General features: G+C 46.2%; 5 protein-coding genes and 1 long non-coding RNA gene across 9 annotated transcripts; 4 read left to right on the plus strand and 2 right to left on the minus strand.

Moving 5' to 3' along the window:
* The first annotated feature begins 66 nt into the window (after nt 1-66).
* Nucleotides 67-2280, plus strand: LOC108150874 (probable Ufm1-specific protease 2). Its single transcript, XM_017279181.2, has 2 exons — nt 67-205; nt 264-2280. The coding sequence occupies exons 1-2, from the start codon at nt 167-169 to the stop codon at nt 2049-2051; spliced, it is 1827 nt and encodes a 608-aa protein (XP_017134670.1). The 5' UTR covers nt 67-166; the 3' UTR covers nt 2052-2280.
* Nucleotides 2106-3914, minus strand: LOC108150875 (general transcription factor IIH subunit 4). Its single transcript, XM_017279182.2, has 2 exons — nt 3576-3914; nt 2106-3509 (listed from the first exon to the last, which is right to left on the minus strand). Exons 1-2 carry the CDS (start codon nt 3866-3868, stop codon nt 2312-2314), a joined length of 1491 nt encoding a protein of 496 aa, XP_017134671.1. The 5' UTR covers nt 3869-3914; the 3' UTR covers nt 2106-2311.
* A 60-nt stretch (nt 3915-3974) lies between these two features.
* Nucleotides 3975-6498, plus strand: LOC108150873 (U3 small nucleolar RNA-associated protein 14 homolog C). The gene is made up of 2 exons (XM_017279180.2): nt 3975-4457; nt 4510-6498. Exons 1-2 carry the CDS (start codon nt 4053-4055, stop codon nt 6400-6402), a joined length of 2298 nt encoding a protein of 765 aa, XP_017134669.1. The 5' UTR covers nt 3975-4052; the 3' UTR covers nt 6403-6498.
* Nucleotides 6499-6501: 3 nt separating this feature from the next.
* Nucleotides 6502-8116, plus strand: LOC108150876 (probable aminoacyl tRNA synthase complex-interacting multifunctional protein 2). 4 transcript variants are annotated; one of them, XM_017279183.2, is made up of 5 exons: nt 6502-6707; nt 6823-6945; nt 7170-7325; nt 7391-7619; nt 7681-8116. In XM_017279183.2, exons 1-5 carry the CDS (start codon nt 6588-6590, stop codon nt 8055-8057), a joined length of 1005 nt encoding a protein of 334 aa, XP_017134672.2. In that variant the 5' UTR covers nt 6502-6587; the 3' UTR covers nt 8058-8116. The 4 variants fall into 4 exon arrangements, with proteins under 4 accessions (XP_017134672.2, XP_017134673.2, XP_017134675.1 ...); XM_017279184.2 differs by having other exon boundaries at nt 7173-7325; XM_017279186.2 differs by lacking the exon at nt 6823-6945 and having other exon boundaries at nt 6503-6707; nt 7173-7325.
* Nucleotides 8117-8536: 420 nt separating this feature from the next.
* Nucleotides 8537-10768, minus strand: LOC108150877 (ubiquitin-conjugating enzyme E2 R2). Its single transcript, XM_017279187.2, has 3 exons — nt 10472-10768; nt 9480-10044; nt 8537-9427 (listed from the first exon to the last, which is right to left on the minus strand). The coding sequence occupies exons 2-3, from the start codon at nt 10014-10016 to the stop codon at nt 9041-9043; spliced, it is 924 nt and encodes a 307-aa protein (XP_017134676.1). The 5' UTR covers nt 10017-10044; nt 10472-10768; the 3' UTR covers nt 8537-9040.
* LOC117186180 lies at nt 10086-10410 on the plus strand. Its single transcript, XR_004471302.1, has 2 exons — nt 10086-10220; nt 10291-10410. It is a non-coding gene; the product is annotated as an uncharacterized LOC117186180 (long non-coding RNA).
* Nucleotides 10769-11765: the final 997 nt, after the last annotated feature.

Here is an 11765-nt window from a genome sequence, read left to right on the forward strand (position 1 = left end):
CTTGAAACAAACAAATAGCTTTTTGTTTTTGTTTTCGTTGTGTTTGTTAGTTACTTTAGCTTCATCGATAGTTATCGGTGGCTGTTATCGATTCGCAAGTTGCCAGCTGTACAACTGCAACATTTTCATTTTAAGTCTTCAATTGTCAATAAATTAAAAATATAGTATGCTGCCCAAACTAAAAATTTCTGCCTTCCTACTCAAGGTAAGAGGTTCGAAAACTTAAGAGATGCCTGATTGTTAAACTTGTGCGTGTGTTGCAGCGGCTGGAACGCGTCAAGCAACAGAGCAGTGGTTGTTTATACGGAGTATTCTATGGTGACGGCACACTACTTCTGCTTAGCTTCAACCTCTCAAATGTTGGGCAGCTAAACTATGAGCAAATCCAGCACAGATTCCCAGCCGAACTGGATCTCTGCGGGTTGGTGAAGTTCGGCGACTGCACGGATGCCGAAGCGCATCTGAATGAGGTCATCAAATCGGTGGACATAACAGACAATCCCATATTGCTAAAATGCGAGCTGGGCACCTTGGTGGGCATGCGTGCCTCCTTCTTTGTGCACGGCAAGTTGGAGGAGGTCCCCTACGATGTCATGGACAGTGAACAGCTCTACAATGACTTTTGCTTTACGCGTTTGCAATGTGGTTTTTACTTGCAAACAGCTGCCACGCCTGAGTGTGTGGCAAAGGAGATGCATGTATTGCGAAAGCGTGTAGCTGACGGCAACCTGGTGTTCAAGGTGCCACACACAAACATTTACATCCACAGCTGCGGACCCATGGACAATAAACTTAGAGGTGAATCCCGAATAAACGATCTTGTTCAAGCCATTCCCATCCCCAGTGGCAAGGAGAATGTGGTCGCCGATAAAAAAAAGTCCAAGACAGCGGCTCAGACCCAGCTGGCCAAACACTTTGGGGCCACTGGATGTGAATACGACCTAATCAACATTGACGTGATGCGTATTCGAACTCGTGACCTCCTAGCTCGAGACTCTCCGCCACATCCTGCTCTTAGTATTGCCGTTACCACAGAAGAGCAGACCAGAGCTCAGATCCCACTGGAGATAGAGGCCATGGCTATGCTCTGCAAGAACACCAAGCTGCAACGACTGTACGATGTGCTCATCGAGAGCATTTGCCGCGCTCTCAGACTGTTCGAGCAAAGCCTGAACGAACATTTGGCAGAGTCGGAGGGTGGAAGTCTTGCGGTTCCTCGTAGCCATCACTTCTATCCGCAGGGTTTTGGACACTTTTTGAGCTGCGCCTATCTGGAGGGGCTGGGCGACGATGAGCCGATCATGCAGGAGAGACGCAAGCGACTCCATCGTCAGTTTTCTTTGCCTGTTACACGTCCGTACTTCAGAAGAGCAAACCAGTGCCACTTTCAGGGTGAGGTCGATGATGCTCCATGGACTCCACTCCTAAACACCCATGTGGGTGTCAGGCCCAGTGCTGTCACCGATGGAAAGGAGTACCTAGTCAACGGCAACTATCATTACTATCACTATCTGCAACAGCAGGTGCAGGATAAGGGCTGGGGCTGTGCCTATCGATCTCTGCAGACCATCTGCTCGTGGTTCGTGCTACAGGGCTATACGAATGCACCCATTCCAACTCATTTGGAGGTACAGAAGTACCTGCACAAAATAAACGACAAGCCGTCTTCCTTCGTAGGTTCCTCCCAGTGGATTGGCTCAACAGAGATCAGCATGTGCCTGCAGGGATTTCTTAAAGTGGACTCCAAAATTCTGCATGTATCCTCTGGAGCGGAACTCCCCACAATCGCATCCGAACTGGCCATGCACTTCCAGACCCAAGGCACACCGGTAATGATTGGCGGCGGTGTCCTTGCCCACACCATCATTGGAGTCGACTATTGCGTACAATCAGGCGAAGTGAAGTTCCTAATTCTCGATCCCCACTACACGGGAGCCGATGAACTGGCAACTATCCAAATCAAGGGCTGGTGCGGCTGGAAGAGCATGGACTTTTGGAGTAAAGGCAGCTACTACAACCTCTGCATGCCCCAGAGACCGATTTTGTACTGAGCTCCAGGGATCGAAGCTTTTATATTTGCATTTAAGGATGATTTTACGTCAAAAATTTATGTGGTTTCATGTGTTGTTTTAATTTTAATATGAGTGTGTGTACAACAGCCGCCGCTGCGTTCTTCTCTTATACATGTAAACCATTGTACGTACATATATCGTATCTTAGATCGGTATCGCTTTTATCTCTCCCTCTTATTGAATTATATTAAACCCCGTACCCTAGAAATTATGTTACTGAAAACTGGTACTGCGAGCGGCTAACCGCCACCCTTCGAATACTTCTTCCAATAGCGCTTGACATCGTCGTGACCATGCTTCTGCACCACCATGGTGCGAGTGCGCTCATTTTGCCAAACCAAGACATGGATCGACTGCGCATAGTCGCGCAGAGTGACGAAATCGTTTTGGGAGAGAAACTGATTGTAGACCACTCCCTCCGTGTATGTGAACCGGTTGCGCTCCATCTCCCAGAGCTTGATTTGATCCACAACGGTGGGCGGCAGGCAGGACTTTGATTGGATGGCCGTCTCCACTAGCTTCATGTTGGGGTGGGCGTACTGCTGCAGATAGGAGACAATCTGTTCTGCGGTGATGCCGCCGCGTAATGCCTGACGCACAGAGTCGCGGGTGAGCACGCCCACGACCAAGTTGGGAAAGCGATAGAGCAACTCGGTAAACAGGCCCAGGACCGCCACTTGCAGAGGAGAATCCGTGTAGGCATAGATGCGATAGTTTGTCTCTACCACAATATAGCCACTGTCCTGCATGGCCTCCTCGTCTGACACTGTCATTGTGGTAGCCGCTTCCTTGCTGGTCACGTTTAGGGCAAGACGTGTGGGATAAAACCGGCCCTCCTTGCGTTTCCGCTGGAAAACCAAACCAAACTCGCGCAAATGCTGCAGGAAGGACAACATCTGGCTGTTCATGCCCTCTGAGCTGTAGTCTCGACCGAGGGTGGAGAAACTGAGCTGGAACAGCATGGAAAGACACTCCGGAAGAGATACTCCCCGCTCTTCGCATGTATCCAAATACTGGAGCATGAAATGCCAGACCTGTGCACGTGTGTCCAGCAGCAGGAACTGAAACCCTTGGCGGGTGATTGTAATTCCGTCTCGTTCGTCGCGCTTCATGAGATTTGCATGGAGTAGAATCCTCACAGCATCCGGACTGATCGCTTCTGCATCGGTGCCATTACGGTTTCCCGTTCCCACCATGTAATGAAGCACACAGCGCCAGCGGGACATGGCATAGGAGTCCAAGAAGGCTATGTCACGTGGCTTCGAGTCTTTCTCCAGTGTATTGGTCATCGGCCACGGCTTGCCGCCGCCCAAAAGAACCTGGCGAACGCTTCTCTTGAATGTGGGTGACAGCTCCCATGCAGACAGGCCGCCTGGTATGGCCGTCACACGCCAAACATTTAGATCCGAGAGGCAGCTGGTGGCCTCGGTTTGCTCCCTGCAAGTGAATTGAATTACTAAAGCGTCGATTGGCAGGCTTATCGCCGCGGCTTCTCCAACTCACTTGGCAAATCGCTGGGCCCCCCAGGAGGTGACCACAGCCTGTGGCACCGGCTGATCCACGAATAAAATTCGTATAATGAACTGTCTGGCTAGTTCGGGCAGCTCCCGGAACACGGCTAGGCAAATCGGAGGATAATTGTATAGTTTCTCCAGCGTCTCGGCAGTCTGGCGAGTGCGAAGATACTCCTGGAAGTCCTTGCACTCCAGATTCGCCGGCCCCTGCACAAGGGGCGCAACACTATTGCTGCTGCCGGCACTGGCATATCTCCCAGATTTTGTGTCGGCCATGGCCATACAAATTAATTCATAATCGCATCGATAGCCCGGTTTCTCCGAAACGATAATTTCTCCGAAACGATAGTGTTTCCGTAGCGATAGCTTGGTTGTGTGGACATTCATCGATAGTAAGTCAGCTGTTGATTTAAATACCTCGTGGTACTATAATTTTTTTGTGCGTTAATTTAGTTTAGCTAAAAATATGAGTGACGATGAGGAGACCTACAATCCAAAGGCTCACAAGAAGCTTCTTACGGCCATTGGCAGCTTGGGAAGTGTCCAGCACATACAGAAATCCACACGAGACGAGCGCCAGACGCGTCAGGATGAGTTTCAGCTGGTGAAAAGCGTGAGAGCAGCGGCGTCGGAGCACAAACCCAGGGCCGTTGGGCTGAATGATCTGGTGCAGATACTGCGTACCTCCTCCAAGCACGCTCAAACGGGCAAGAAGCTCAAGAATATTCAGAGCACCAAGAAAGTGTTGGAGAAGCCGCTGGAAAAGCCAGCAGCGGATCGCATTAGGCGCACCATTGGCTATGAGGGAGTCACTAAGAAGCTCGGTCGATGGGATGCTGTGGTGGCCCAACAGCGCTCGGCAGAGACCCAGGTAACATGCGATCTATGATGAAATGGCCAAGACATAAAACGAACAATTTCAGATCTTTCCGATACCCTCGGAAACAATTTATGTCAACACAGCGGCCCATGCCAAGCCACTGAAGACGAGCATTCAGTCTGATTTGGCTAAGGAGCTGGAAGCCAGCAAGCAGAAACTCCACGAGCTTCGCAAAGCACAAATTGGGGACACTTCGGATGAGAAGGTCTTGGCCCAACAGGAGCGAGATCTTCTACAGAAGAAGCTCACTCGCGACGAGCTTTTTGCCCGTCGCAAGGAATTGGCCTATCTGAAGATGCGCGAGTCCCAGAAGTCAGCGAAGGCGCGCATGCAGAACAAAATCAAGTCCAAGAAATTTCACAAACTGCAAAAGCGTCAAAAGATGCTCGAGCAGATGAAGGAGTTCGAGCTCCTGCAAAAGACCAATCCGGAAGCGGCGCTGGAAAAGCTGAATGCCATAGAAAAGATTCGCGTCCAGGAGCGTGCCAGCTTGAGGCACAAGAACACCGGCACATGGGCCAAGAACTTGCAAGTGCGAGCTAAATACGACAAGGATGTGCGTAAGGATCTCGCCGAGCAGCTGGCCGTCAGTCGACAGCTGACGCAGAAACAACAAGAATCGGATAGCGAAACCGAACTGAATATTAAGCCAGCTGCTCACGAAGAGGAGGAGAAAGATTATGATCCCTTTAACCCGTGGACAAAGCAAAAAGTGGCCGGAAAAGCTCCTACACAAAAGGCAGCTAGTGAGGATCCCAATTGGCGCAAATATTGGACAGAGCGCAATCAGAATACGAAGTTGTTGGAGGAACATCGTAATGATTTAGAAGATGTGAAGCCTGCGGAGGACTCTGACGTAGAAGAGGAATTAAAATCGGAACCCAAACAGAAACCATCGAAGAAAAAGGTCAAAAAGCCAAAAGTTTCTTTTCAGAACGGTTGGGAAGTAGAGGAAGTCGATCCTGAGACCAATGTAAGAGGCGAGAGCAAAATTGACGATATATTTGAAGCACACGAAGAGAAAATGAGGGCAAAGCTGACCAAAAGACTAGCGAGTCTGCAGCAGCGAACTGATCGACTTAAAGCAGCTCCTGCCAAAAGCAAGAAGGTGAAAAAGAAGAAGGATAGCTTGAAAAACCTCAAGGATTTGGCCATTAAAAAGACAAAACAACGTGTTGAAATTGATGAGCCTTTAAACAATGATGATGAGCCTCAGCAACAAGTGGACGCCGCCATTCTGGAGAGTGCTCCGGAAGCTAAAGTGGATTCAGCTGTGGACACCATTGACCTCGCTAATGTAGCAACTTTAGTGTGGACGCAGAAGAAGCGTAGTTCAGGTGCAATCAATGATGCATTAGTGAACGACGATGAGGCTGAATACGATGAGGAAGATGCTGCGGCGGAGCATCAGTTGACCATTAGTCAGGCCTTCGAAGACGATGACATTATAGCCGACTTCAATAGGGACAAGACCAAGGACTCTGAACTAAAAAACACCGAGCTCCAGCTGGCTATGCCAGGATGGGGCTCCTGGGCTGGTGCTGGGATATCTCACGAGTTCATGGAAAGACGCAATAAACGACTCTTGCTCAAACTGGCTGCTCCAGAAAAGCGGCGCGATGACAACAAGGACAATCTCTTCATTAACGAGACAAGTACCAAGCAGGCACGGCAGCACATGGTGTCCAGCGTACCATTCCCCTTCAGATCTCTGGCCGACTACGAGGCCAGCATTCGGGCGCCCATTGGCAGGAACTTTGTTCCAGAGACGGCCTTCCGAATGCTGACACGTCCTGCAGTCATCACACGTAAGGGCCAGGTGATTGAGCCAATGGATGAGAGTGAACTGGTGAAGCCTGATAGGCGTCTTAGGCATATTGTTGATAAGAGAATAAAGCGGCTCCCGAAGGTGCCACCCAAGGCCCAGAAAGCTTAGAATTCAATTTAAAATAAATAGAAGCCGTAATAATAAATATTATGCTATCGACTGTAGCAATAAAGATATCGCATGCGAAGCGAACTATCGATGTTATGAATTGCGGACTGTGTTTTTTCCCATCTCTAGAAGCAAGCACATTTCCCAAATTTTTAGTTTTCTGTTTGTTCGATTTTGATAGTGAAATGTACGAATTGAAAACATTATTGCCGCAATTCGATATTAAGCTGCCCACCTGCATGTACGACCTCAAGAACGTTAGCCTGTCGGCTGACCCTGCTACTTCCACATCATCAGGCGGCTGCGTAAGTCAATTGCCAATCAAAATTTGGCAAGAACACTTTCAAAGATTTATATTCAAATGGTTTACGAAAGAAAGTCAACAACGCCATCCCTTCCATTTCCCAATGTGTTTATCAGAAGGGTCAACTCAGGCTTTTCCAGAGCGCATCGGAGTTCAGCAGCAGCATCAATTCAAGAAATTCAGTCACATGTGTTCTTGATTTGGACATTTTAGGCCGACAAATACAACATCTGCTAAAGGTTAAAACAACAACTACAACTAATAAATCCGATATTCTATTTATAATGACTACCAACTAACCGAAAACAAAAAAAACCAATGAATGTGGTGCCACTGCGTTTTGTGTTGCTTGCTGTTTTCTTGTGGTCCACATGCTGTCATTAGCTTGACAAAGTGTCTGGTCTCAACGTCGACCTCGACTCCCAAATAATGATGTTATCTATCTTCTGTGTCTCCGTTGCAGCAGGACGATACGGCATCGATAGCAATGCGCCAAGAGAAAGTTCTCCAGCAACTCGAAGCGCTCAAGGCGCAGTTGGGAAAAATTCGAGCTGATCTAGGCGTTTGCGGCAAGACGGTGCAGCACACAACCGCCTACCAGAACGGTGGACTAAAAGAGGTTGGTGGCAGCTTAAGATTGGCCAGAATAAAACCGAATACACCCAACATAAATACCCCACGCAGGTGCCACTCAAAGACATTGTAATCAATGGTCATCCCAACTTCATACCCTACGCACTGTTGGCATTGAAGAATGCTTGGAGGGATCTGTACACGGTGAATGTGAAGACCTTCACACATTCGACCATGGCGGACATTGGACCGGCAGCTCGTGAATTTGAGGCAAAGCTGGCCAAGATTCCAGTGAATAATGCTCTGCCCAATATCAATGTAACTCTCATTTGGAAAAACTGTAAGCGAATTGATCATGGACACGCACTGACTATACTTATCTTGGGGGTGTCTTTCGACAGGCGAGCACACGGAGATGATCAGCTCACCCACCATGTATGTGCCCATTTATGGCGAAGTGAATGTAATTCGGTATTTGGGCCGTGTGGGACCCGTCGAATATCGCTACGAGGGCTCTCCGCTCTGCAATGAGATCGATCTCGTCCTCGACATTTGCTATCAGCTCTTGCGCTGCAGCACCCACAAAGCTCAAGTAGCCATGGTGAGGCTACTGGACAAGCGTCTGCAGCAGCAGCAATATTTCGGTGGCTCCCAGATGTCTGTAGCTGATATCGGTGTCTATAGCTCGCTGATACGTATTCCAGCCATTACCGACAAGGATCTGACGCCGGCGCTTCTGGCATGGCGGAAACGGGCTAAGCTGGTCACACAAATATAAATTATCAAATCGACAAAGCGAATAAACAACCATTCTCGGGGCTCTCAAACACGATCTAATTTTCTTTTTAGATATTTTATTTGGCTTATTTATCTTTGTTGCAATTCGGTTTTTGTTTACACAATGTGGTTTTCGTTTATATTTTGCTCTTGTTGCCGCTCTTGTTAAATATGTAATTTACTTTTTGCAAATTTTCCACTTACAAATGGCTTAACTTCTACATTGCATTTTTGCTTGCTTTTATGAAATCCTTTGATTGTTCAATATATGTTGCCTTCTATGTGTACATGTATGTATATTTGTGATTTAGCTTGACGCTCTCTGTATTGAATGTAGGATGTTCGTCTCCACGACCACGACAGTTGTTGCAGTTTGCTCATGAAAATGAAGGTAGTATTTCACAAAATACGTACATACTTGTATGTGCATCAAATCGCATAAATATTAATTCATACCAGGCGCACGTATGCATATCTGTATATGTAGTACACAGTATAGTTTCTTGTTTAATCATAATCAGTTTTTGGCTGAGTTATGTAAATGTTCTGTTTGCTGTGGTTTTGTTAACACATTTATAGAAAAAAAAAAATGGAAAGGCCTCTGAACTCTATTAATGGCGGGAAATTGAGTTGGCCCGTTAGACTAATAGCTTATACAAATCTTAGGTTTAGTATGTCATTGATCAGACCGATATCCTTCCGAATTGAGTAGCAAAAATTATTGTGGGGCCATTATTCTTGTCTGCCGAACCCTCCAAAAAATATAAAATCCAGGCGAATCCAAGTTATTCCGTTTAAACTATGTAATGTAAATCATTTTTTTTCATTTTCTGCTTGATTTCTACTTTTTTTTTGTTAGTTTTTAAACTTCTATAATTAGCGTTAATCATAGTAATAATGTTGGAGAAATGAAGAGGCTGTGGCTCGTCGCCTAGGGCAGGAGTGGGAGGAAGAAATGATGCGATCTATCGGTGCATGGCTGCATTATGTGGTCTCGCCCTTGCCGCTGTCATCGGCAGACTCTGCATCATCTGCGACTGCCAGTCCATTGTTCTTGCTCTTAGCGTTCCCATTATTTTTGCTAATCGATGCCGATGCACTGTCATCATCCTCGCCCTCGCCCTCGCCCTCATCTTCGTCCTCGTCCTCATCGAAATCATCATCATCTGTGGGTAAATCATCCTCGGTCTCTAAATCAAAGTCATCATCATAGAAGTTTGCATCCAAGGCAGAATCTGCTGTGGGCTTCCGTGCTGGCTGGAGGCAATACTCCTCAAGGGTCATCGGCACAACAATGCCCTCTCGCTTGGCCTCAGCATTGGCGGCCAAGGCCTGTTTGCGTATGATGTTTGGATAATCATGGTCCTTGCCCTGTAAATAATTGAATATTATCGATTCAGTGTGCGAATCGTGCTTTACTAACCTGCGAGTCCCGCCATCGGCGGTACATAACCGATGCATCCACATTGGCCGGTGAGAATGTGTTGGGCTCGTTGAGAAGTGATATTACCGACAGGAGAATGGTCCTTACATTCTGTGTGGGATTCCAGCGCTCGCATGGCAGCTCACCGCTCTGCGGATCATCAACCGGCGGATGCAGTATAGATATGCATAGATCGCCATTCTCGTAGACATTTGGATGCCACACTTTGGTGAGAAAGCGTATTGTTGGTGGCGAGTATGGATAGTCGTGTGGAAACTTCATGTGGGCCTTAAAATAGCCGCCCTGGTAGAGTGTATCCGGTGGTCCGAATATGGCGACCTCCCATTCAAATAGATTATCGTCGTTGATTAGCTTTACGCGAAATCCTTCGACCGGCTCCTCCTGCAATGACTTGTACTCCATGGCCAAGGCGCGCACCGCCGAGCTGCTGGGCGTCGTTGTTTTGGAGGAGGAGGACCCAGAGCCGGCCATCATCGTCGACGAGGCATGTTGCGATGTGGAGGCAGCGGTGGTCATTTGTTCGCCTAGCAATTATCGCCGCGCGCTATTGAGAAAAAACGTCATTATTAACGCGTATGCATACAGTGGTCAGTAGTACATTAAAATTTCCAGAAATATATGTAGATCAACGCCTGTACATATATACATATGTATATACATATATTTTAGTGAGCAGGGTCAATATCTGCTGCTCTCTGGGACGATGACAACGAATTCAAGGTGAGCACGTCACAAATGTTTAAACATAAGAGATGAGTGTTTCACTAATACCGTTGTTGTTGCTTTATAGATAAAACTTCAAAATTATGCTATAACTCGGTTCGAAATCAATTAGGGCGACGACAGCTTATGCAGAACACAAATTTAGCTGAAAATGGTACCTTTCGCCTTAGACAACAAAACAATGAAAGCAACAAATTGGGGGAAAAACTACTTGCAAATATTAAAAGTGGCTACCTTTATGTACTTACTTATATACACAAAGTCGTTTGTATATGCGTGTTAAATTGTTATTGTTATTTGACTTGCAACAATTCCACTTTGCAAAACAAAACCCAGGGTGGCATTATCTGGCCAGGGCTGCATTTACACAAAATTGGACCAGGCGTAAAAGGCGAGAGTTTGCTTATTTCCTATCGCCCTGCAATCTGATGAACAAATGTGCTACTGCTCCAAAATTAATGCACCAACGAATTATGGATAACGACATGAAAATTTACGAATACTTGATATATTTTTATTTCAACCGTATCTTTCCATATGTGGAATAGGGTTGGTTGAGAAAAATATCGATAGCGCTATCGAAATTATCGATGGTTGAAAACTCAGCTACTAATCATACAGAATATAAATGTATCAGTTTATACAGCGAATATATTTCAAACGAATTTGCTAGATTGGGTTCCAGGTCTTCGGCTCTAGGTCCAGCTCATCATGAGCTGGCCAGCCCATCAGAGCATTTCCATGTGTTAGTGTAAAACACACGATATGAGATATATTGCATGGATTGTTTTCATAACATTACGGACCTTCCCAGAAATGGATAGCGGGAAGGTGATCAGTGTGAATAGGCTATCAGTGTTTCCGCCCACCATCGATAGTATCGCGCGGGAAAATATAATATTCATATTGTATACATATTTTATATAATGCCTTGATGCATTTCGTATTTCTAGATAGGAGATCAGAAGGAGAAATAGAGAAGTTTTTGACGCACAAAAATTGTTCAATTAATCAACAAATTTTGGCTCTAGTGGAACCAATGAAAATATGTCTTATATTGTTTATTTTCTAGTAAGGTTTATAATATAAGCCCATAATGAATGAAATATTTCACTTGCTATTCGTTAAATTGTTAATTTCTTCGCAGTTATAGTATTCATACTATCGATGGGCTCAAACATCGATAGCCAAAACCTTCCATTGAGTCGATAGTAGGTATCTATTATCGTTTTCTCTGGGATTTCAAAGCAATCGACCGAGTGATAGTGACCCACCTTGAACGCACCGTCGCACAGTGGGGCTTTTGGAAGGATAGTTTACTTCCTATTCCTACTTATATATGTGTATGAATATGGAGTATATTAATAGTCACTGAAAAATAGACAACTTTGAACGCTCGTACACTCAAAACTTCCGACATTCTTGAAGTTTCCAAAAATTCTCTATTCGATGCGTATATTCAAAAATGCAGTCAAAAATGACTTTTGCCACCTCTATTCGGCTATGGCCCACTGCGCGTCGAACATCTGTCGATATATATCG

This window comes from Drosophila miranda, chromosome XR (assembly GCF_003369915.1).
Source record: "Drosophila miranda strain MSH22 chromosome XR, D.miranda_PacBio2.1, whole genome shotgun sequence".
NCBI classification, from domain to species: domain Eukaryota; kingdom Metazoa; phylum Arthropoda; class Insecta; order Diptera; family Drosophilidae; genus Drosophila; species Drosophila miranda.

Bases quoted from the DNA above. Each gene is read 5' to 3' on its own strand.
- LOC108150874 (XM_017279181.2), top strand. From the start codon at position 167: ATGCTGCCCAAACTAAAAATTTCTGCCTTCCTACTCAAG. The intron at 206-263 runs GTAAGAGGTTCG...CGTGTGTTGCAG, and splicing joins TTTCTGCCTTCCTACTCAAG to CGGCTGGAACGCGTCAAGCA.
- LOC108150877 (XM_017279187.2), bottom strand. From the start codon at position 10,016: ATGACCACCGCTGCCTCCACATCGCAACATGCCTCGTCGACGATGATG. The intron at 9,428-9,479 runs GTTAGTAAAGCA...AATTATTTACAG, and splicing joins GCCGATGGCGGGACTCGCAG to GGCAAGGACCATGATTATCC.
- LOC108150873 (XM_017279180.2), top strand. From the start codon at position 4,053: ATGAGTGACGATGAGGAGACCTACAATCCAAAGGCTCACAAGAAGCTT. The intron at 4,458-4,509 runs GTAACATGCGAT...GAACAATTTCAG, and splicing joins AGCGCTCGGCAGAGACCCAG to ATCTTTCCGATACCCTCGGA.
- LOC108150875 (XM_017279182.2), bottom strand. From the start codon at position 3,868: ATGGCCATGGCCGACACAAAATCTGGGAGATATGCCAGTGCCGGCAGC. The intron at 3,510-3,575 runs GTGAGTTGGAGA...ATTCACTTGCAG, and splicing joins GGGGCCCAGCGATTTGCCAA to GGAGCAAACCGAGGCCACCA.
- LOC108150876 (XM_017279183.2), top strand. From the start codon at position 6,588: ATGTACGAATTGAAAACATTATTGCCGCAATTCGATATTAAGCTGCCC. The intron at 6,946-7,169 runs GTTAAAACAACA...TCTCCGTTGCAG, and splicing joins AAATACAACATCTGCTAAAG to CAGGACGATACGGCATCGAT. The intron at 7,620-7,680 runs GTAAGCGAATTG...GTCTTTCGACAG, and splicing joins AACTCTCATTTGGAAAAACT to GCGAGCACACGGAGATGATC.